General features: G+C 56.2%; 1 protein-coding gene across 2 annotated transcripts; it reads left to right on the top strand.

The window, feature by feature from the left end:
- The first annotated feature begins 1,065 nt into the window (after positions 1–1,065).
- RHBDL1 (rhomboid like 1) lies at positions 1,066–24,139 on the top strand. Of its 2 annotated transcripts, none has more exons than XM_050968386.1 (8): positions 1,066–1,305; positions 7,798–7,965; positions 9,370–9,594; positions 9,898–10,046; positions 14,749–14,861; positions 19,271–19,371; positions 20,128–20,188; positions 21,783–24,139. In XM_050968386.1, the coding sequence occupies exons 1-8, from the start codon at positions 1,267–1,269 to the stop codon at positions 22,052–22,054; spliced, it is 1,128 nt and encodes a 375-aa protein (XP_050824343.1). In that variant the 5' UTR covers positions 1,066–1,266; the 3' UTR covers positions 22,055–24,139. The 2 variants fall into 2 exon arrangements, with proteins under 2 accessions (XP_050824343.1, XP_050824344.1); XM_050968387.1 differs by having other exon boundaries at positions 7,798–7,956.
- The last annotated feature ends 14 nt before the right edge of the window (positions 24,140–24,153 follow it).

Genomic DNA, 24,153 nt, shown 5'->3' on the forward strand with positions numbered 1-24,153 from the left:
GACCAGGTACCACACTGGAGGCAGGGGGGAGGGGGGCTGTGCCCGGACCAGGTACCACACTGGAGGCAGGGGGCGCTGTGCCTGGACCAGGTACCACACTGGAGGCAGGGGGGAGGGGGGCTGTGCCCGGATCAGGTACCGCCCTGGAGACAGGGAGGACAGGGCTGTGCCCGGGCCGGGTACCACACTGGGGGCAGGGGGCGCTGTGCCCGGGCCAGGTACCACACTGGGGGCAGGGGGCAGGGGGCGCTGTGCCCGGACCAGGTACCACACTGGAGGCAGGGGGCGCTGTGCCCGGACCAGGTACCACACTGGAGACAGGGGGCGCTGTGCCCGGACCAGGTACCACACTGGGGGCAGGGGGCGCTGTGCCCGGGCCAGGTACCACACTGGGGGCAGGGGGCAGGGGGCGCTGTGCCCGGACCAGGTACCACACTGGAGGCAGGGGGCGCTGTGCCCGGACCAGGTACCACACTGGGGGCAGGGGGCGCAGTGCCCGGACCAGGTACCGCCCTGGAGACAGGGGGGAGGGGGAGCTGTGCCCGGACCAGGTACCACACTGGAGACAGGGGGCGCTGTGCCCGGACCAGGTACCACACTGGGGGCAGGGGGCGCTGTGCCCGGGCCGGGTACCGCCCTGGAGACAGGGGGCAGGGGGCGCTGTGCCCGGACCAGGTACCACACTGGAGGCAGGGGGCGCTGTGCCCGGGCCGGGTACCGCCCTGGAGACAGGGGGCAGGGGGCGCTGTGCCCGGACCAGGTACCACACTGGAGGCAGGGGGCGCTGTGCCCGGGCCGGGTACCGCCCTGGAGGCGGGGAGCTGCCCAGAGCAGCCCAGTGACCGCCCGGCGTTTGCTGCGTCCCCGCCGCGCACCCCTCCCCGTGCGCTCCCCGGCGGCCGGGCCGCAGGTGTCTCGCCAGCGCCAGAGGCTGCAGCGTCGCTCCCGGCCCCGGTGGGCTCAGCGCTCCGCGGCTGCCCCGCCTCCCCCCGCTGGGCTGCCATTGGCTCCCGGCCCCGCGTCTCCCCCAGCCCCTCTCGCCGGCACCCACCCCCGGAGCCCGGCGTTGCGGGAGTGGAGCGGCGCTCGCTCTCCGATCGCTCCGCAGCAGCGCGGGGCTGGCTCGGCGGCTGCAGCCCGGCACCTTCCCCTGCCATCGCTCCCGGCGCCCTGGGAGGCGAGCAGCAAACCTGCCTCCCGCCGCCTCCTGCCTCCCATGAGCCCCGCAGCCGGCCGCCCCTGCAGCCAGCCAGCCCCGGCGGGTATATGGATAGGAGCTCCTTGCTGCAGCTCATCCAGGAGCAGGTGAGTGCTGGTTTCCAAGGCAGCGGCTGGTGCTCCTCTCTCGCTCGGCTCGGGGGGTGCCAGCCCAGCAGCCTGGGGAGGGGGTAACTTTCCATGGGGGGTGGGGATGGAACAGGGGCTCTCTGCAGGTTGCCACCCCAGATCTGTGCCCATCCCCTTGGTATCTCCCTGGTGGGTTCTCCTCACGCCGTGTTGTTAGCTCGTGGCTTGGCACCAGCCGTTCCATGGCATCGCACAGACCAGGCCATGTGCACCTCTGGGTCTGTCTCCCCCTCATGGTGGCATCTGGGGGGGGAGCCCTGGTGTCTCCTGCCAGCACCGTCTCTGTCACGCCTCCGAAATAGAGCGGATGTGCTCGTGAGCGTGGATGTGGTGCCTGCTGGCACCGAGGGGGCGGCTTACGCTAATGAGAGCCAAACATCCCCCCTCGCAGCTCTGTCAGAGGCATTTCGAAGCTGGCCTGCCATGACCCTGCTATTCCAGCTCTGGGGGCACCTCCTGAACACTGGCTGCCAAGGGTGTTGGATCGGGGCACCTGCTCGAACAGTGGAGGGGCAAATATATGATGTAGCCAGCAGCCTCAGAGGCCATGCAGCTCCTTTCACTTCTGATCTCCTCATTCATCCCAGCCCAGAGCTCTCTAGCTTAGCGATTCGAGGCTAAGGACCTGCTCTGGTGAGGTGCAGGAGCAGCTGCCCTCAGACTGGGCAAAGAGTGGGTGAGGGGTGTCCATCACCTGGAAACACTGAGCCCTAATTCATTAACACATGGTGGCACAAAGCCCTGTGACCTGACTACAGGATTGGGCCCCAGTGCATTAACACTTGGTGGCAGCAAGCCCTGTGATCTAACCACAGGATTGGGCCCTAATGCGTTAACACTGTGTTGCATTGAGCCCTCTGCTCCAATTGCAGGATTGGCTCCTAATGCATTAACCCTTGGTGGCACTGAGTGCTCGGTTCTGACTGATCCCCAGCTGGAACCCCTTCATCTGCTCTGGCAGCCAAACTCAGTCTCTTTAGCCAGTCCCCTGCGCTGCCAGGGATTCTGATGTTGGGGAGATGGGTCGTTAATTTCAGTTAGGAATTTAGACTCCGAGTTCCTGTTTCAATTATTATCCCTCTGACTCACTGCATGACCTTGGGCAAGTCCCATAACCTCGTTGGAGGAGGGAGCTGGGTTACCAGGCATCTCACTGGCAATTGGATGTGGGATCTGAGCTGAACGTCCAGGAGCTGAGTGGTACAAATGTGTCTAAACATCTCTGTAAGGAAAGGGTTGCCATGAGGGAGAGAGCCGGGACCTGTTACACTCCTGGGGGCAAGGGGGCAGTAATGCCACTCAGCCTAGAGCAGTGGTTCTCAACCTGCAGACCGTGGGCCACTTGTGGCCCAATCAGCACATAGCTGTAGCCCAGGTGACCTCAGGGCCATACAGGTAGTACATATATTGTGGATACAGCCCACACAACACACAGAGAGCTGCATATGCGGCCTACAATGGTAAATAGGCTGAGAACCACTGGCCTAGATGATCGGCCGAAGGTTAGAGAGCATTTTAGGAGAGGACATTGGCCTCAGATCCTGCCACCTCCACGTCCAACATTTCTCAGCAGCTAGAGGTTGAATAAACTGCCCAGCCCTAGTGCCCTGTGGGAGTTGTAGTGCTGCAGCCTTAGGCGCAAAGGACATGATCACTGGTGGTGACTGTTTGATCTGGGATGGTGCAGGCCACAGGTGCTGGAATGTGGCTGGAGATGGGGTCTCTGCAGGCCACTGAGGGGGGAATGACTTTGCTGCTGCTGCTGCTTTGGTCTGTTATGGGCTGGCCAATTTGCACTGAAATGCATGAGGAAAGAGAGAATCTGGGTAAGTGTGTGTTTGTGTGTGTATGTACTTGTGCATGCATGGTATGCGTGCATCTCCGTGTGTAGCTTGCAAGCATGGAGCAAGTGTACATGCTCATATGTAAGTATGTCAGTGGTTCTAAGTGTGTACTGTGTGTATGATATGCCTAGGTGCATATTCAGGTGGGTGAGTGTGCTTTCACCTGGGGTGTGTGCCTGTGTGGACTATGTGCCTGCGTGTGTGTGTGTGTGAGGGTGCAGGCATACATATTTATTGTGTGTATCATGTGCATACAGGTATACATATGTGTGAGGCATGTGTGCAGGGGTATATTGTGCATCTCCATGTGTACGTGTGGGTCGGCATGCCTGTACATGAGATGTGGAGGTATGGTCTGTGTGCATCTCTGTGTGTACGAGTGTGGGCATGCATGGACATGAGATGTGGGGATATGGGCTGTGTGCATCTCCATGTGTATGTGGGTGGGCATGCGTGGACACGAGATATGGAGGTATGGTCTATGTGCATCTCCGTGTGTATGTGTGTGGGCATGCATGGACAAGAGATGTGGAGGTATGGTCTATGTGCATCTCCGTGTGTACGTGTGTGGGCATGGATGGACAAGAGATGTGGGGGTATGGTCTGTGTGTATCTCCATGTGTATGTGGGTGGGCATGCGTGGACACGAGATATGGAGGTATGGTCTATGTGCATCTCCGTGTGTACGTGTGTGGGCATGCATGGACATGAGATGTGGAGGTATGGTCTGTGTGCATCTCTGTGTACATGTACGGGCATGTGTGTACACGAGATGTGGAGGTATAGTACGTCTGAATCTCCCTCTGTATGTGTGCCTATGCAGAACAAGTGTGTGATCCTAAGTGTGGACATAGTGTGTATATCTGCATGTAGATGAGTGTGCACACATATGCTTGCATCTGGCATGTGCAGTGTGTATGTGTGCATGCAGACGGGTGTTTTGTGTGCTTGAGTCTGCATTTGTGTGTGGTGTGCGTGGGCGAGGGCATGTGGGTTTGCTGAGTGGTGCTGGGGGGCAGTGGTGGCAATGGTATTAGCCACAGGAAGAGCAGGTGAATAGCTATTGAATCTCGTGAGCTAAATGGAGGCCCTGCCGTCATACCCAGGGAGAGGGGACAACCGGCTGCCTGGGGGAAGTGGGTCTTTAACTAGAGGACAGACTCAGTGGTACTGGAATGTTCTCTAGGGATTGTTATTCCTGGTATTACAGTCATACCTAGAGGCCACAAGTGTGATCAGAGGCCCTGTGTGCTAGGCGCTGTACATACAATAGTAAGAGACAGGTGCTAGAGCTTACAACCTAGAGAGACGAAGAAGGGAAGGGACAGGGAGGCACTGAGTGGGGAAGTGACTTGGGCAAGGCCACCCAGTCAGTCTGTGGCTGAGCTGGGACCAGAGCCCGTTTCCTGAGTTGCAATCCAGCACCGTAGCCATTTATCCACTAGCCCATACTTGGATGTGGCTGCTTATGCTGAAGGGTTGCCTACCTGGGACACTGTTCGGTGAACACGGATATCACGGCTTCCTTGTGACTGGCCCTTACTAGGCCCAGTGTGCAGAGAACTGCAGGCTCCAAGGAGAAAGTAAAAGTGGAATTGGCACCTGACCTGGGATTTATTGTGTGTGTGTGTGGGGGGGGGGGGAGGCGGGAAAGAGATGCACTGCCTCCACACCGCGGCTCTGACTGCTTCCTGGAGCACTGCCCCACCCATCCTACAGCACAGCCGTCCTAGGCACACCAGGCTCTGGAACTGTAGCCCATTGCACATGGCCAGCCACATGAAGGATGAGGTGTAAGCGCTGTGGAGAGGCAGTAACCCCTAGGACAGCGGTTCTCATACTTTTTTTTCCACAGACCACTTGAAAATTGCTGAGGGTCTCGGCGGACCACTTAATGATCTTTCCAAATGTTGTTTGCACAGTTAGCTAATTATTGTAAAGTATCCAAAATGCTATATAAAAAAATAAACAACATTTTTTTGTTCTACAAATAAAAGCACACCGCTCATATTTTTATATCAGTAGTCTTACCTTTCTAATACGATGGATGCGCCCTCTCTCCCCCACCGTGGCAACCCCCGAACTGGGGCTGGAAAAGAGGGGGGGTCTCTCCCTCTCTCTCCAACCGTGGCAGCCGCAGTCCTGGAGCTGAGGAAAGTCGCCTCTTTCTCTGGCCACTGCAGCCCTGCACATCCCAAATTCCCCCCACCCCCTCTTCTCACCCTACTGGCCCCTCCCACCTACTCCCTATTCCGCCCAAGGCCACCACCTCACTTTACATGTGCGTCTTCTCCAGGGTCCAGGCACCTAATTAGTGAAGCCGAGCCTGCACGGCTCCACTAATTAGGTGGGTGGCCCTTCATTCTGTCACCTGCAGCCGCCCAGGCACACACCTTAGAGGGAACTATCCGTGGCCACCTGAATGGAGCTCGGTCCGCAGATCACAGTTTGAGAACCTCTGTTCTAGAGAGCTCTGCTTGTAACTCGCTTTCCTTGTCTAGAGCACGGTCTAGGTGCTGTGATCTACACAGCCTCCAAAGGGTTAATTTGGCCATATGCTGCATCCCCCTGCCTTGTAATCCCCCTTCTCAGGCTCTTGCAGGGGCGGGGGGAGGGGCAGCCTCACTCTCCCAAAGGAAGACGTGCCCTTCCCCTGCACTGGATTGGGCCCTCTCTGCGGCTGCTGCGCCTTCCAGGCTGAGATGCAAAGTCTCCACTAGATCTGTCAGTAGCCCCAGGGAGCTTTGGGATGGAGAGGCCACAGTCTCCCTCAGCTCAAACCAGAATAGCACGTGTGTGTCCGTGTCCCACAGCGTTCTCCGTCCTGCCCATTCCACAAGGACATTGCCAGGGAGCTCTGCATTTTGCATTTCGTTCCCTGGAGAATAAGATGACAGAGACAATATTATTTGCAGAATAATTGTGTTTTACTGGCTTTGCCTCCCAGGGGCAGAACCCAGCCTCTGTCATGCCCTCGGCAGGGACTTAAGCACACGGACTCTTTTTGTCCTTCCAAAATGTTTTGTTTTGTTGTTTTTTTAAGACTCGCCCTTCCCCCACATTATTCAAAGTGCTTTTCAAGGAGGAAATTGGATACAAACCTTCCTGATAAATCCAGCATGACTGTGGCTTTGCTCTGGGTGAGTGAGGACGTGACGCTTTTGGAAGAGCTGAAGGTGGCGCCAGGGGAATTCAATAGGGGTCTGTTCACCTGAGCTGGTGTGAGTCTGGCTCCTTGTTTTGGAAGTGGGAGCAGGAGAGGAGAGTGTGAGGGAAAGGGTGGGAATTGCAAAGGAGAACTTGAAAGAGGCCTGCTTGTCAGCCCATCAGAATCACCAGCTGGCAGATCCCTCCATTTGCACACCGAAGGGGCATTGGATCTCAAAGAGTTTGGAGCTGAGAGGAGGGTGCAGCTGTGGACACGTTGAAATGGAATGGGCGACAGGGCATGGATCACTTGGTAACTGCCCTGTTCTGTTCATTCCCTCTGGGGCACCTGGCATAGGCCCTTGTCGGAAGACAGGATCCTGGGCTAGATGGACCTTTGATCTGACCCAGTATGGCCATTCTTTTGTTCTTAAACTGCATGGAAAGCTCAGAAGAAGTTGGGAGCAATGTTGGGCTGTGTGTCCTAATTCGGGTTCAAGGTCTTCAGAGTTGATCCATTGCTCATACTGCAGCTGGAATTGTTGGGACTTGGTGTGAATCTGGGAAGTTTCTGGGAGGACTCAGGGTTTGGACACCTTGGTTCTGAATTCTGTAATCACAACTGATTATTGATTCCAGCCGTGCTTTCCCAGTAAATGTAGAGCAGTCTGAAGGGGTAGCCTATTGGGTGAACATTGTCCTTTGTAGAGCTAGAAGAACATCCTAACCCCCCTTCCCCAAGTCTTTTGAAGGCCTGTGAGTTTGGCTCCTTGTCCAGGGCCCCCGTATTTTACGCGCTGTTTCTGCTTTCTGGAAGTTGACCTGCAAAGATCCGGGGGCTTGTTGGTGAAGGAGTAAGAGGCAGGAGTGTCATAAACAAGGGTGCTAGAGTTACGGGTTTCTGCACATGCTGACTTACCTCTCTTTGTCCTTCCAGAGCTCCAACTGCCTGAGCCCCGCACATGTTAGTGAGTGTGCCCAGTGACACAGGGCAACATTACCCCATAACCTTCTCTCCTGCCTTTATCAGAGCCCACTCTCCCATCTTAGGAGCTGTGCAGGAGGGATGGAGTGGAAGGGTTTTGTGGTTGGGACTGAGTCTCAGGAGCTCTTGGTTCATGTCCTAGACTTCCTTGGCCGCACACATGTGGGAGAGTGAGAGAGACAGAGCAGCTGGGCTGAGGGTTTCCAGGGTTAGTAAAACCCATCGTTGAAATCCTTTGCTTTAAAAATCTCCAGGCATTGTAGCAGAACGTGGGCTGCGGGGCAGCGCCCAGCCACACCACTTCCCACAAGTTGACAGCAACTCCAGTGCCAGCCTCTCCTAGAAGAAGTGACCTTAGGGAGAATAGTGAAAGAGTCCTAGTGTAGGGGAGTTCCCATCTACTCCAGCCTCAATGCCATCTTCCCAATGCTTGGAGCTGACACCTTTCGTCTCTGACTCTGGTTTCTTTTGCAGCTTGATCCAGACAACACCGGTTTCATTGGTGTAGAGACCTTCGCCAGCCTGGTGCACAGCCATGAACTGCCCCTGGATCCTGCCAAGCTGGAGATGTTGGTGGCTCTGGCCCAGAGCAACGATGAAGGGCAGATCTGCTATCAGGAGCTGGTAGACCTGGTCAGTAACGTGAGTACTAGTAACAGCCCCGAGGCGCTGCGCAAGTGCCATAGCTCTGCATGCTGCCGGGGAATGCTTTGCCCAGGAAACACTGCAGCTGAAACAACCCACCTGGCAGTTCCAATCCCTCAACCCCCAAGAGGGCAGGCCCAGGATGGCAACTGAAGGACAGATGGGCATCGCTCATGTGCATGGACCTGCCACTGAAAGGCAGGAGTTTTAGAGAGGGGAAGTGCAAAGCCCAGCCCTCCGTTTAGTTCAGTGTTAGAGACCATGGGGCAAATTCAATCCTGGTGTAAGCAATCCCAGCTCCTGCCAATGTCAGCACCCTCTGCCCCTGCTTACGCCAGGCTTGAATGTGGCCCTGAGACTCAAAGGTGTGGCTCCCAGGCAGGAACCACTCTCCCAGAACGCCTGCTGCAAGAAAGGAATGAAGCCCATTCGGTGGGATTCCTCCAGCCGGCCCAGTGCCCATTGTGGGCAGCTGGGCTAAGGGTGCTGGAGAAGGAACTCCCAGTCTGTACTCCCTGCTGGCTGGCCTGTGTCAAATGAGTTGGGGAGGTCTCAGCTCAGCTCCCGGGGGACAAAAGGCTGTTCCACACAAACCAGCATCGCCAAGCGGGGAGGCCCAGCATGGCACGGGCCACACAAGCAGAGCTGCTCCCTCCCTGAGCGGAGACGTGGTGGGGGTGGTTTGTGTTGCTGACTGCTGTTCTCAGGAGGGCTCCCCAGGGCTGGCCATGTGGTGCCAGCACTGGACAAGGTGAAAGGACAGCTGTGAGCAAAAGGAGGGGAAATCCTGTGACTCCCCCATAGAGAGCCATCCTGATCACTGGCTGCTGCAGGGAGCTCCTGCAGCTCCTCCTACAGGGTGAAGGTGGGACAGCTCACAGGTAGGGCCCCATTCTGTTCTAGCGGCTGCAGCTGGGGAGGTAGGGCTTTGTCTGTAGCAGGCACTCTGACCTAAGTTGCTGGTTCAGGACCCATGTGAGGCACCTCCAAGGGGGAAGCAATCAGGGAGGTGGAAAATAAAAAATATTTCCCCCCTTTATTGCTGAGCTCTTGACTAAAGCAGGTGGCACCACTGACTGTGCAGAGAGAAATCCTTAATTCTCCATAAATTATTCCTGATTGCCTTGGCCGAGTGAGGAAACGATCCGGCAAGAGAGAGACATTAGCATGCTGTCCCTGTCCCCGCTGTGTGCTCAGAATCCCAAACTCGCCACGGCCCCAGCAAAAGCCCTTCCTCCCCTCTCCTCAGCTGAGGATGGAGAAGGCCTGGGTGCTTCTCGGATGATTGCAGGAACTGGAAGGAATGGGACAGGGAATCCCTGCCCTGGGCTGACCCCTGCTGGCAGAGGCTGGGAGTGGAGTAGCTGGGCGGGCTGTGTACGTCACGGTCTCTCTTTGCAGATTAGCAGTAAACGTTCCAGTAGCTTCAAACGAGCCATTGCCAATGGGCAGAGGGCACTGCCCCGGGACGTGCTGCTGGACGAGACTGGCCTGGGCTTCTACAAGCGCTTTGTCCGCTATGTGGCCTATGAGATCCTGCCTTGCGAGATGGACCGGCGCTGGTACTTCTATCAGCACCGCACCTGCCCTCCGCCCATCTTCATGGCAGCCGTCACGCTGACCCAGGTATGCTGAGTGCTCCTGGGGACCTGCTGTCCTGCCCTTGTATCCGCTGTGGGAGAGGGGGTGGTCCTACCAACCAGTCACTGGGGGAGGGGCTCCTTGGCACCTGCGTGTGATCCAACGAAACAGTCCACGCTAGGCACCTTCCTGGGGGATGCTGAGCTCCAAAGCCAGGGCAGGAGGAGGATGTCACGGAGTCACTCAGCCTGGCAGCAGGCAAGGGTATCCCAGGTTCAGCTCAGCCTAGCATTGCGGAGGGGAATTCCTTTTGGTTATAACTGACAACTAGCCCCTTTCCTTCTACAGATCATCGTGTTCCTCTGCTACGGGGCCCGGCTGAACCGGTGGGTCCTGCAGACCTACCACCCAGAGTACATGAAGAGCCCACTGGTATACCACCCGGGGCACCGAGCCCGGGCCTGGAGATTCTTCACCTATATGTTCATGCACGTTGGGTAAGGATATACCACTCCCCATGCCCCTTGGGGGTAGGCAGCTCAGCTGGTGTGGTGAGACTGTGTTCCTGTCTCACTGCAGCAGGTGGGGTGGTGGGGCAGCCCAGCACTGGATGAACTTGGGATATGAATTCCTCTTTCTCCTCTGGAGATCACAGAGCCTGCAAATCATGACTAAGGTCAAGGTATGGGTGACAGCTCGCTCTGCTTGCTCTAAACTGCGGACTAGAACCCTTTATTTATCTCCTGGGGCACTGGATGGCTCCTGGGAACTGGTCACTTCTAGGCAGCCTGCTTGTCTCCAGCTCAGATCAGGAGCGGCTGAAAGGTATTCCCACCCGATGGGCCTTCTGTTGGCTTGTGTGGAGTGAGGTGGTGGGTCTCAGTGCATTCCTAGTGCACCCAGCGCCACACTGGCAGTGTCAGAAGAGAGGCCAAGGGCTGAGTGGGCTTTGAGGCTGGCCTACCCTCTCCCCTCTCCCCTGTAGGTGTGGTCCCTCCAGGTCAGGGCTCAGGCACTGCTGAGGGTCTGTTTGCACTCTCTATATGGCAGCTGGGGGGGATGCTTGTGCTAGCTCTGCTTGAGTAGGACACTAAAAATAGCAGGGTGGACATTGTGGTACAGGCAGTGACCTGGGCTGTCCACCCAACCCTCTGGGGTCATGCTGAAGCCTCTTCCATGCCACAACACCTGCGTTGTTAGTCTTGGAGGCCTAGCTCAAGCGGAGTTAGCATGTGTCTGTCTCTACCCACGCTGGGAGGGAGGCAGGCTGGCTCCCAGCTGCAGTGTAGACTTCCTCTGAGAGGGCACGGCGGGGGATGTGGGGGGGTAGCTTGTATTGCAGCTACTAGCGCAGTGCCAAGCTTTGTGGTTAATAAAGGACATAAGACTCAAGGAGGGGTTTCTGAACTGGATGAATAGCGAGAGTTACATTCTGGGGACTAGAATTTAGCCTCAATTGGGTTTTCAGCCCTTCTTTGTTATTAATTCTGATCATTATTATTACTACTTTTTGTCTGATTGTAGCATCTAGAACTGCCTTGTCACAGGACCCCACGGTGCTAGGAGCTATACAGACAGAACAAAAAGTCAGTCAGCTTGCAATCTTAAGTAAAAGACAAGGGATGCCAGACAGATACGGACAGAGAAATGGGGGTGGAACAGTGAGACAAAACTAGTCTCCATGGTAGGCAGTGATCTCAGTGCGCCTGCAGCCTGACCACTGTCCAGTTTTTGTAGGCCTCATGCCAAGGGAGAGTTGGAAGGAGGACAATGAAGTGGCTTTGCACCTGTGCACAGGGAACTTCTCCGAAGTGCGAGGGGAGAAAGCACAAAAGTGCTCATTTGAAAACGTAACAGGTGGGCGATGGAGGCTGGGTTCCTGGGCCAAGTGGGGGCGGGAGTCGACCTTTTGATGCACAATGAGAGAGGACAGGTTGGTTGGGGCTAGGACACGAAGGACCTAGAAAGTGAAGACAAGAAATGTATGTTGGAGGCAGTAGAGAAGGGGAAACCAGTGGAGGGACACACAGAGAGGCAGGGCTGCCCAGAGGATTCAGGGGGCCTGGAGCAAAGTAGGGGAGCAGACATAAAAAAAGGTGCCACCCAGTGTGGCGCTTGTACTCACCAGGTGGTGCTCTGGGTCTGCGGCAACGGGTCCTTCACTCGCTCCGTGTCTTTGGCAGCACTGAAGGCCCCCCGCTGAAGTGCCGCCGAAGACCCAGAGCGAGTGAAGGGCTGCCGCCAAAGTGCCGCCGAAGACCTGGATCGCCGCCGGGTGAGTGAAAATTAAACAGGCGCCTCTAGGGATTCTCGGCCAGGGCTCACGGGGCACCTGTGGGGCCCGGGGCAAATTGCCCCACTTGCCCCCCACCCCCGCCCCGGTAGCCCTGGACAATGGAGTGGAAGGGTCAAAGCAATGGGCTGGGAGAATGATCTGATTTGCTGTTTGAATATCCAGACGGTCAAATTTCACAGAAAGCAAATTTGGGCCAGTGGCCAAAACTTGACTCAACACATTTGTCTTGCAATGAAGTGACATTCCTTTTGGGCAGAGACAGATAATAAAGGAGAGATCGTCCAATCAGGAAGCAAAAGCAATACCAGGTGACTTCAGTGACCAAAGAGCAAGTAAGGATGCAGTTGTGGATAAGACTTGGAGTCAGAAGACCTGGGTTCTGGTCCTGGCTCCACTATTTTCTCACTGTGTGACCTTGGGGCAAATTGCTCAGTGTGTCTCTCCATGCCTCAGTTTCCCCACCTGTAAAAGAGGATGCATGTGAGGCTTCATTCATTAACACTTGTAAGCACACCAGCTGGGATGGAAATGAGTCCCACTGAAAAGCCTATAAATACGCAGAGTTTTAGCATCAAATGGCTGCTGGGACAGTGGGTGAGCAGCCCACCATCTGAAATTCATTTGCACACGACGCTGATCAAACTGTATTAAAGGGGGTCAGATTTGTGGAGCAGACAGTTCCCCAACTGGAGAAAGGGCTAATGTCACTGGTGGCCCAGCATTACTAACAGTCCAGGCCCTTCCACCTTGTGGCGGGGCAACAACTCACTGGTGTGGCACCTCCTGCTGGTTGTCCAGGGAATTAGCTCTCCAGCCTCTGGAGCACCCTCTGCAGGTTGGTGTCTTGCCTGCCACTGGCCCCATGTCCTTCCTAGACCCCGGTGCCCTTTACCCAGGGGTTCTGCCCACCGCAGAACCCCCTTACTCTGGGTCTCCCCTCCCAAGGGAACCCCCAACCCCCTAAACCCACCTTGCCTCAGTGGCTACTGCCAGTCATCATCTAGCCCCCACTCACTGGGGCTAACTGCAGTCTGTAAACCACTCATCATCGGCAAGTGGGTCAGGACCTGCTGCCTTTGCCTATCTCTGGGCTGCCCCTCTGCAGCCCCAGTACCTATTTGGCTCTTTTTGCAAGACCTGCAGCCTGGGGTTTTTCCTAGCTGGAGCTCCCCAGCACCCGTTGCCCTTCCCCAGCACTGCTCCACCTCAGATACCCTTCTCAGCTCCCCTGTAGTCAGGTCCTTCTCTCTCCAGAAGCTAGAAAGAGAGTTTCCTTGCCTCTGGCCCTCAGCCCTCTTATAGGGCCAGCTGTGGCCTGATTGGAGTGTGGCCACACCTATGGCTGCTTTCCCCAGTCAGCCTGACTTTTCTCCGCTGCAGCCCTCTCCGGAGAACGGCTCCAGACCCACACACGCACTGGTGCTCAAAGCAGAATAAGAGGGAAGAGGGATCACACAAATGGGCCATCGACCAGCAATGGCCATGGATAACAGCAGCAAAGCAGGCTGTTCAGTTACGCAGCTCCATGCCCCAGCGCAGGAAAGACATGGCTTCGAGTCCTTCCCAAGCTAGTGTCTAAGGGGAACGATAGCCCTCTCCTGCCCCCATAGACACTCTCAGTGCAGAGGCCACGGGTTTGTGGGGCTCACCAGCGCGGTAACAACACAGAATGTCAATTAGGGATGATATAAATAATTATCATTGAAAGGAAGGACAAAGGTCAACTGCAGCTGATCCCCCACTTGGTGGGATTAGCTGCAGTTGACTCTTATCATGGCCTCTTGATTGGTGGGATTAACAACAAACTGCCCTCTGATTGGAGGCTGTTTGGTGAAACATCGCCCATTTGGCACTGGGGCAGTGTTGCCTTGAAATAGATCCCCGATGCCAATGTCAGTAGGACCCTAGAGGCTGCCTGGCATTTCAGGGCTCGGCCAGGACTCATTGCTGTGTACCCAGGGCATTCCTGGGAACAGGCCCCATGGCAGGAGGCTGCAGCCAGATCTTCCTATCCCAGACTTTCCACCCTCGGCCCCTGGAGGTCTCAGCTCAGTGGGTGAATGTGGCCACTGGCTCCCAAGGCTCCAAGTGAAAACAGAGTAATCTGGAAGTGGTGTTTGCACAAGCAGCAATGCTGCAATGGGATGGGCTGGCTCAGGGGGCAGGTCCTGGAAGAGGGAGCTTTTTGGTCTCCGTTTCCAATCCTGCCCAGGTTAGGTGGGCTCAATTCAGTTCCCTCCTGGGTGGATATCCACAGGTGTGGCTGGCAGCAGCCATCAGAGTGAGGCTTGCAGGAGAGGGGTCTGGGCTACACGAGGGTGCATGGGAGGCAGGAGCTTCTATTTGCGACTAGCTTAGCCTGTGCTCTGGGGCAAGTCACTGCCCCTCTGTGTTTTGGCTCCTGCTCAGTAAAACAGGGGTACTGGAAGGACTCATTGGTGTGTATAAAGTACTGAGAGACGAGGTGCTGCAGATGTGCAGAGCTGGGCCATGAAGAGCGCCCTTCCCTTCCCCCACATGGAGGCCCTCCCTGCTCAGGGATGAGCATACTGGCTGAGCTGGGGGGGAGGATCTTGTGAGGAAGCGAGTATCCACCTCCCACTGAAGCTAGTGGGAATTTAAGGTGCTCACCAGCATCTCCCAGGGTTGGGCCTAGTTGCTCTGTGCTGAGGCCAGCACGGGATCCTAAAACCCTCAGAAGGGAAGGGTTAGGCCAGAGTCACAATTTGCATCGTTATTCCCAGAAACTTTCTGATCCATCCTGAGCCCTGGGTTTAACCCACTGCCTTCCTGCACTGGGCACCGTGTACCACCCCACCCCTGCCCTGTGCTGGGGCCCTCTGCTTGCCTGGTCAGTGCTGACTTGCTGCTGGATGAACGTGTTTCCTTGTCTCTCTGTCTAGGCTGGAACAGCTGGGATTCAACGCCCTCCTTCAGCTCATGATTGGGGTCCCCCTGGAGATGGTCCATGGCATCTTACGCATCAGCTTTCTCTACCTGGCAGGAGTGCTGGCAGGTGGGTGGGGAGTGCCTGGCTGGAGGCTGCTCCTGCAGGTATTCCCTTCCCCTGCACTGGCAGCGAAGGCTCATTCCAGACCCCCTCCTGCTGCCAGCCTGGCTGTTTGCTCCCCCCTATTTCCACAGTGACTGATCCCCCTACAACTGAGTCCTCAGCTGTCCCCTGGGCCCCTCCTGAGACGGCTGGAAAGGCCCAGGCATGTGCCTACACTATGGCAGTCAGCCTGAGAGCTCACAGCTGTCTTCTCCTGCCAGCTTCTTTTCTCCTTCCCTCCTCTCTTGGCCCATCCTTTCCTTTCTTTTCCCCTTCCCTTCCCTTCCCATGTTCTCTCCTGCCTTCCCCTCTTCCTCCTGCTGGTGCAGGCTGCTCCTGGGCCCTCCCCACACCCACCCACTAAGCTGTCAGAGCTCTGCATTTCTGTCTCCATTATTCCAAGGAGGCGGGTCAGTGCCTCCAGCTGAAATCAATAACGAATTAGAGCTGTTGTGATACATTACCCGCCCTTAGGTCAGGCGGGGCCCCACTGAAATGGCTGAGGACAGCAGGCTGGGGGAAAGATTGCCCTTCATGGGCAATTTCCAGGAGAGCTGGGCTTTGTCAGGCTTGCAGATCTGGCAACCCAGATCTCTGCTGAGCTTCGGTTGGTTATTGACCTTCGCCCAGAGGTCCCCTTCCTATGGATCCATTCCCTTCTCCTGTAAACTGGATCTGGGTTCCACAGACACAGATAGTGATTGCAGTGGGGTGGCTCCCTTTAACAGGGGTTCAGAGCCCCTCCTGTGGGTCTCAGTATTGTCCTTGTGATATCTGGAGTGCATGGGGAGAGTGGAGCCCCATACTGTAACCCTGCTGCTGGGGAACCCAGCTGCAGCCAGCCCTGGGACACTGAGGAAGGGCTATGATCCCATCTTGTCTGCCCAGGACAGCATGTAGTAAAGTGGCTGTGTGCGTGCTATCACTGCCCTCTGTTGGATGGAAGGGGAACTTTTAGCTCTCATCACATGCCCCACAGCAAATGGAGTCTCCTCTAGCTACCCTGGGAATTACATGCAGGAGGGTCTCCAGCTTTGGGTTTTATATTCAGGTGGTGGAAATTGTCCATGTCCTTGTAAGCCAAGTCCACTCTGCAGCTGCAGAAGAGGTGGCAGGAGCAGTGCCAGCTCCCCTAGTCTGCCCAGCCTGACCTGGAGGGACCTGAGGCTGGAAGGAAGGCTAGTCTCCGCTGAATATTCAGTGCAAGGCCCCTCTGCTGCCAAAAATGGGAGCAAATCAGGGCCAGGCATGATGGGTTTGTGCCCCCCGGGAGCAGCTCTGAGACTCCAAAGTAGCTGTCACATGACTCTCACTTTCACTCATGGCTGAGTTGGGTTTGAACCAGTGACCTAGTTTTGAGGCCTGTGCCAGCCTCTTGCAATAGCTTTGTTTCAAACCAGTGGGATTTGTGTGGTCATAAGGTGGAAACTAGCTGGCATCAGGGTGGAGGGTAGAATCCCAGCCACTCTGTCATCCTCATTTCAGAGATCTCTGTTTCTCTTGCAGTCCTGCACCATTGTTTCTGCCGTGGCCTATCCTGCATCCATGGAAACTGGGGGAGCCCTGGGGGAAGTATTGGAACCAGACTTTTTCCCCACCCCACTGTCGCTACCCTCCTAACACCTTGGGCTGTGATCTCAATAGACTTCCTGCATCTCTGGGTGGGCTTTCCCATCCATGATGAAGTGGTGGTGGTGGCTCCGACTGCCTGAGTCAGTACCAGATCAATGCTGCAGAGGGCACTATGCTGCTGGAGAGTCTTTTGGGTGAAATCTAAAAGGGGAGGCCCTGACCCTTGGGAGGCAGTAATGATCCCTTGGCACTTTACACAAGAGTAGAGGGCATCAGGGGGATTTTAACTCTAGTAATTGCATTCCTTCTGCCTTACTCCCTGTGCAGTTCCGCCTGGCTTCCTGGTTCTTCCTCACGTCCTGCCCTAAATAGTTGTCCAGTGTCACAGTGCTGTGTTACACAGCTGCTGAGCACCTCCCCAGAGCCAGGTGGGGAAAAGTGACTCTTGTAAATAGTTTGCACCTCAGCTGGTGACATTTGTAAAGGGCTTTGGGATCCTCCGGGCTGCAAGGAGCTATATAAGTGTAAGACCATTATCACTAAAGGGGCTGGGTCTTTAAAGCACCGTGCACACCTGTGGCACGGTAACTGTGAAGAGTGTTCTCAGTGTTGGAGGTTACCTGGGTTCATTTGATCCTGTTTCCTTTTTCACAATGTCCTGCTGCACGGCTGGTCTCCAAGGGTGGTGCTGCGCCCTGGGCTATAACGCTGGGCATTTTCAAACGCAGCATGACTGAAAATCTCTGTGCACCAGCAAGGCAGTTGGGGAAGGCTGCCTCAAAGCTAGAGCACTTTTATATGCTGCCGACTGCACGGAGAGCTGTTTGCAAAGTCCTTGGGCGATTAGCACAGCAGCTGAAATTACTCATCCATAGATGTTGTTGGAATGAGATTGGGATTAGAAATCAGGGTTACTAATTCCCACCAAATCGCCGCCTCTGCTCCCTGAAACTGCTGCCTCAGCAGAGGACTGTCTGGGACTGAGGGCAGCTAAAATCAACCCTTCCTGCTCTCCAGAGTCACGGTGCCAATACTGGAAGTGGCATCAGATGGAGACCGAAGTCGGGCCCAGCCTGATTCCCCAGAACTGATGCCTAGGTACTATGGTGATGGGCATTCCCCGGTTCCCTAGTCATCATTGAGAGCAGCATGAGGAGCACTGTCTGATTTCCCCAAAGCCATGGTGGCATAACTGGGAGAGGCAGCACACAGCGCAGTGTGGAGCACAGCTTCCTTCCCTGGACAGCTCTTGTCTCCCACCTGGCAGGATGCAGGCCCAGATCCTGCTGTTGTCAAGCCCAGTGGCCTTAGATCAAATTGCTCTGGGGAGTCAGCTCGAGCACAGCTGTCCAGGGCAGCAGTGGGTGAGGTGTACAGGGAGCTGTGTCCATCCTCTGCTCTGAACCTCCACTCCTTCCAGAGCGGCACAAAAAGCCAGTAAGAGCCCTGTGGGGCTGTCGCCCACGAGCCATCCTAATGGGCCAAGTCCATCGCTGGTGTAACCCTGTTGGTTTCAGGGATCAAGCCGAGATGAATTCAGCCCAATGTGTGTGTATGCACTGCATGTATTTTGACGTGTCAAATCACCTGGGTGTACCGTGACTTTAGCAAAGCTTTTGATATGGTCTCCCATAATATTCATGCCAGCAAGTTAAACGAGTATGGGCTGGATGAATGGACTATAAGGTGGATAGAAAGCTGGCTAGATCGTCGGGCTCATCGGGTAGTGATCAACAGCTCGATGTCTAGTTGGCAGCCGGTATCAAGTGGAGTGCCCCAGCGGTTGGTCCTGGGGCTGATTTTGTTCAACATCTTTGTTAACGATCTGGATGATGGGATGGATTGCAACCTCAGCAAGTTCATGGATGACACTAAGCTGGGGGGAGAGGTAGATACACTGGAGGGTAGAGAGAGAATCCAGAGTGACCTAGACAAATTGGAGGATTGGGCCAAAAGAAATCTGATGAGGTTCAACCAAGGGTAAGTGCAGAGTCCTGCACTTAGGATGGAAGAATCCCATTCATTGCTACAGGCTTGGAACTGACTAACTAAGCAGCAGTTCTGCAGAAAAGAACCTGGGGATTACAGTGGATGAGAAGCTAGATATGAGTCACGAGTGTGCCCTTGTTGCCAAGAAGGCTAATGGCATATTGGGCTGCATTAGTAGGAACGTTGCCAGCAGATCGAGGGAAGTGATTATTCCCCTTTATTTCGCACTGGTGAGGCAACATCTGGAGTATTGTCCAGTTTTGGGCCCCCACTAGAGAGAGGATGTGGACAAATTGGAGAGAGTCTTGCGGAGGGCAATGAAAATGATTAGGGGGCTGGAGCACATGGCTTACAAGGAGAGGCTGAGGGAACTGGGCTTATTTAGTCTGCAGAAGAGAAGAGTGAGAGGGGATTTGATAGGGGATGGTTCCAAAGAGGATGGAGCTCGGCTGTTTTCAGTGGTGGCAGATGACAAAACAAGGAGCAATAGTCTCAAGTTGCAGTGGGGGAGGTTGGGGGTGTGTGCTGGCTGTGCCAAGAGTTACCACTCTGGGCTGGGGCTGGGGGGATGGGTGTGGGAAATAGGTGGAGCATGTGTAACTGAGTTTGTCATGCGAGCAGATGGAGCGGGAAAGCCCGAGCATGGAAACCTCCCATTCAAATTGGATCCTGAGCGAGTGAACGACTGGTGCCCTGGAGCACCTGTTTGCCCTGCACCCCCCACCCCGTCCTTCCCAGGAGAGGGGTCTAGTCCTGCCCAAGGTGATCCTCGCTCCCCCACTTTGTAACCCCCTTTCCTCTCTTGTCCGCAGGCTCCCTGACTGTCTCCATCACAGACATGAGGGCCCCTCTGGTCGGAGGCTCGGGAGGTGTCTATGCCCTCTGCTCCGCTCACCTGGCCAACGTTGTCATGGTAGGTACCTGGTTCTGCAGTCAGGCCACCCCTGGGGAAGGACAGACTAGGAGGTGGCTGATCTGCTTCTCCTCCCCAGCACTGGAGATCTGGTGTCACTTAGGGTCAGAGGACAGCAGAGAGGACATCCCTTGGCCAGGAGCCCCCAGTGAGATGAGGCTAAAGAGGATTTGACCAGGCACTGGGGAGAGCAGCATGGCGGGTCAGGGGTCTGTCTGGGCCTGCAGAGTCACTGTCAGTCACCCTTCTGCTCACGTTCCAATTAGCTTTGGTCCGTGTCTTTTGATACATAACCAGCCGGGGGACTAGCACTGCAGGAGGGACCGGTTCATTCTTGACCACCTGTCCAGCACCAGCTGGGGGCACTGCATTGGCATGGGGGGCAATGCCGAGTGGGAGAGGTCTAATAGGTACATGGAGAAGCCTTTGCCTCTGCCATTACCAAGCTCTGGTAGGCTAAGTGTGGGGTAGGCCTGCCCTGGGCTGTCCTATCACTGTGTTGATGGGCCCAGCACAGGCCCCCGGCTTTCCAGGTCCTGTAAGCTGGCTCTGGCCACCATGTCTTGTTCCATGGCGGCTGAGGGCAGGCAGTGGGCTCCCTACGCACACAGAGCGCCACTCGCTCCTGCTGCCATTTAAAATGGTGAGCAACAAGCCGTCCGGCTGCCCTCATTTCCATCCCCACTTTGAAATGGTCCAAAGGGGATCTCGGGCCACAGCTCTTGTGCTACCGTAACTTGGGGTCTCTGTCCGCAGAACTGGGCGGGGATGCGTTGCCCATACAAGCTGCTCCGGATGGTCCTGGCTCTGGTGTGCAGTAAGTATGTGTCGGATGTGGTCAGGCAACGGAGAGCGGGGCCTGTGGGAGCCTAACTGGGTGAGGCTGCTGGTGGCACTGTGGTGTCTTGAGATTTTAAGGGAAAAAGGGACCAATCTGATCACCTAGTCCAGTCGCCGGTATCATGCAAGCCAGAGAACCTCACCCAATAGGGTTGCCAACTTTCTAATCCCAGAAAATGAAACAACTTGCCCCGCCCCTTATCAGAGGCCCAGCCCCCACTCACTGCATCCCCCCCTCCTGCCATCGCTTGCTCTCCACCACTCTCACTCACTTTCACTGGGCTGGGGCAGGGGCTTGTGGTGTAAGAGGGGGTGAGAGCTCTGGCTGGGGGTGTGGGCTCCAGGGTGGGGCCAGAAATGAGGGGTTCAGGGTGTAAAAGGGGCCTCTGGGTTGAGGCAGGGAGTTGAGGTGCAGGAGGGCTTTGGCTGGGGGGTGCAGGCTATAGGGTGGGGCCGGGGATGAGGGGTTCGGGGTGCAGGAATGGGCTTAGGCAGGGGTTTGGGTTGCAGGAGAGGGTGTGGGATGCAGGCTCCAGGAGGCAGTTCAGGGCTGGGTCAGGGGTGCAAGCTCTTGGATGGTGTTAGGCTGCGGGAGGGAGTGCAGGGCTGAGGCAGGCGGTTGGGGTGCAGGAGGGGGATTGGGGCACAGGCGCCAGCCGATCGGTGCTTACCTCCGACAGCTCCCAGTTGGAGGTACAGTGGGGCTAAGGCAGGCTCCCTGTCTGCCCTGCCTCTGCGCAGCTCCTGGAAGTGGTGGCATGTCCCTGTGACCCCTAGGTGGAGGGGCCAGGGGGCTCTGCACGCTGTCCATGCCCACAAACACCACCCCCACAGCTCCCATTGGCTGCAGTTCCCAGGAGCCACACGGAGCTAGGGAGCTGCGCGGAACCAGGGCAGGCAGGGATTCTGCCTAGCCTCACTGTGTCACCGACCAGACTTATAGCGGCCTGGTCTGTGGTGCTGACCGGAACCACCAGGATCCCTTTTCAACTGGGCATTCTGGTCAAAACCGGACGCCTGGCAACCCTACCACCCAGGGCTTCCTGCTCTGGGGGGAATTATCTTCCCTACTCTGTAAGCGACTACTCCCAAGCGCAGTATGTTGTGATTGAGCTAGCTCTCACCCTCTTCCGTGCCAGGACCCCATGTTACCCTCTTCCCATGTGCCAAAAGGAAGGGCAGGTGGTTGTTACCCCCATAGACCTCTGTGACCCCCACTAAGGGGTGGGATGAGTTAGAGCATTTATTTTAGAGAGGCATCCGGGCTCAGTGTAGGGACTCGCAGGCATGGAGAGCCCACCACTTCCCATGGCTTGTCACCCCCACCGATACGCAGATGCTGATGGTAAGGAATTGCACAACCTTCCACCGGGAACCCCTGGCCTGTGTCTGGGAGAAGGGAGGCCTGGCACAGTGGGCAGGATTGCTGGGGCTCAGTAGGGTCTGACTTGCAGGGGAAGTGACTGGGGCATGAGAAGGGGAGACTCTCTAGCGCAGCGGTAGCTCTTGGCCAATAGCCTCCTCAGCAGAGTTGTGGCGAACATTCTCACTCTTCATCCTCCCTCTTGCAGTGAGCTCTGAGGTGGGCCGTGCTGTTTGGCTCCGTTTCTCTCCACCTCTGGCAGCCTCTGGCCCCCAGCCCAGCTTCATGGCCCATCTGGCAGGCGCCATCGTGGGCATCAGCATGGGGCTGACGATCCTGCGCAGCTATGAGGAGAAACTGCAGGACCAGTGTGTCTGGTGGGTGGTGCTGCTCTCCTACGCCACCTTCCTTGTCTTTGCTGTCTTCTGGAACATATTTGCCTATGACCTGCTGGGGACACAGATCCCTCCTCCGCCGTAGCGTGTTCCCCCCCGGACCCTCAACACCCACCCTGAAAGTGCCAAAACCCAGACGATGCGGGTGCCAACCTTCCCAGTTGGAGCCCTGCCTGGTACCAGCCACACACTTTTTCTATTGGTGTGTTATTTCACCTGGGTGCCGGACTGGATCTTCCTCGGCCCCTGCCTGAGGCTGGGAGGCAACAGACGCGTGACACAGAAACAAGGAAAACTGTCCGCTGCAAATCCCGATACAGCCCCCCTTCTGAGCTCGGCCGGAAAGCAGTTCCACTCTGGCGCTTTGGAGCGAATGAGTGTGCTCCCGGGTGAAGGTGGGCGGGAGTGAACCAGCAGACCTTCCCCCTGTGCCAGGCTGGGTATGCCAATGCTCCCTCATAAATGTACAGTTTTCCTGCTCCTACCTCTCCCTCGCTCTCGTGGGGGCGGGGCAGCCCAGCTACCCTGCTGTGGGCAGCACCAGAACAGCAGGGACCCCAGTAAAATACTGCTCCCATGTAAAGATGATTCTCTCCCTCGCTCTAGTGCCCTTTGATCCCCCTTTCCTGCTTCTCCCCATTCCTGCACCCCATTCTCCATGCAGTCCCTTATGGCAGAGCCCTGAGGGGGCAGCACGGTAAGAGGGAAAAGCTCCCTGCATGAAGTCTTTGCTCCTTGCTTCCAGGCCCAGGAGAGAGTAGCAAGGGGACTCCATTTGCCCATGGCCTGCAGAGAAAGGGCAGACAGCAGCAGCCACGGATGCCCCCTGACTCTGCAGAGGACAGGGCCAATACAGCTTGGTTCAGGGACTGATGGCAGCTAAGTGTAGCCACAGGTCAGGAGGGAGCCCATCTTTCCTTTATCCCTAGGAAACAGCCATGTCAAGCTCTGGTCTCTGTACCTATTGGGAGATCCCCCCCACCCCAGCCTAAGGGGAGGATCTACAGGACCTCAGAACTCCACTGATTTCGGGGGACAACTAATAAAAGAACAGGGACAGGAGTGCGGTCAGAGGGTCATAAGAAGGGAGCCTGACGGGGACACCGAGCAGAGAACCCCAGACTGCGCCCACTGCTCCTCGAAGGCGTCAAGGTAGCCAGTGGACGCCGCCCAGAGAAACTCCGCCTGGATATGTGAACGGACTAAGGACCGGAAACAAGCCCCACAGTCACAGGAGTCTCCATTGGCCAACCTCCTCTCCCTGGTTGCGTAGATGGCCATTTTAGCCAGGGTGAGGAGGAGGTTGACCAGGAGGTCCCGCGACTTTGTGGGGCCACGGATAGGGAGTGCATAGAGAAGGAGGTGAGGGGAAAAGTGCAGCCAGAAACGTAACAGGATATTGGTGAGGAGCTGGTATAGGGGCTGCAACCTGGCGCACTCTAAGTAAATGTGCGCCAGGGTCTCCCTCATGCCGCAGAAGGGGCAGGTGTCTGGGACGGGTAAACCGCGCCAAATACACGCCTGTGCTCACGGCCCCATGGAGGAACTGCCAACTGATATCCCCGGCGGGCCTCGGGACCAGGGTAGAATAGAGGCTGGCTCACCGGGGCTCCTCACCCTCTAGGGGTGGCAGGAGGTCCTGCCATTTTGTATCGGGATGGGACACAAGGGTGAGGAAGTGAAGGGTGTGGAGCACGAGAGTGTAGAGATGCTTCCTTGGTGCGGTTTGGAAGCAGACCGGCTGCACCAAGGCAGTTACAATGCTCCCTGGCTTATTTAACCCTTTAAGAGCTCACTTGGCACACAGTTCAGGGTTAGTCTGAGCACCCACCCACTGTGCAGGGGCCAGGGCCTCTCAGCCCCCACTCCCAACACAAATTGCTCTTTTACATGACGGACTCTTGTGCCAACAAGATTTTTTCTGCACCAAATCAGAGCTGAGACTAGCCAGACTCATTTCAGCCGTGACCCCGAGTTTGGCTTTCCAGGTCCCCAAGCCCTTCGATAGCTGGTGTGAAACACTTCCCAGAGTCGCTCCACGGCAGCTGGCATTGCTGGGGGCTTTCCTGAGCAATGGGTTGGTGCCTTGTGCTGAGAGGGGCAGGGATGGCTGAGGGAAAGAGGCAGGACCCGCATTTGAAGTCTGACCCTTTTTGGAGTATAAATAAATATTTTGCACACCAT

This window comes from Gopherus flavomarginatus, chromosome 9 (genome assembly GCF_025201925.1).
Source record: "Gopherus flavomarginatus isolate rGopFla2 chromosome 9, rGopFla2.mat.asm, whole genome shotgun sequence".
Classification (NCBI taxonomy): Eukaryota; Metazoa; Chordata; order Testudines; family Testudinidae; genus Gopherus; species Gopherus flavomarginatus.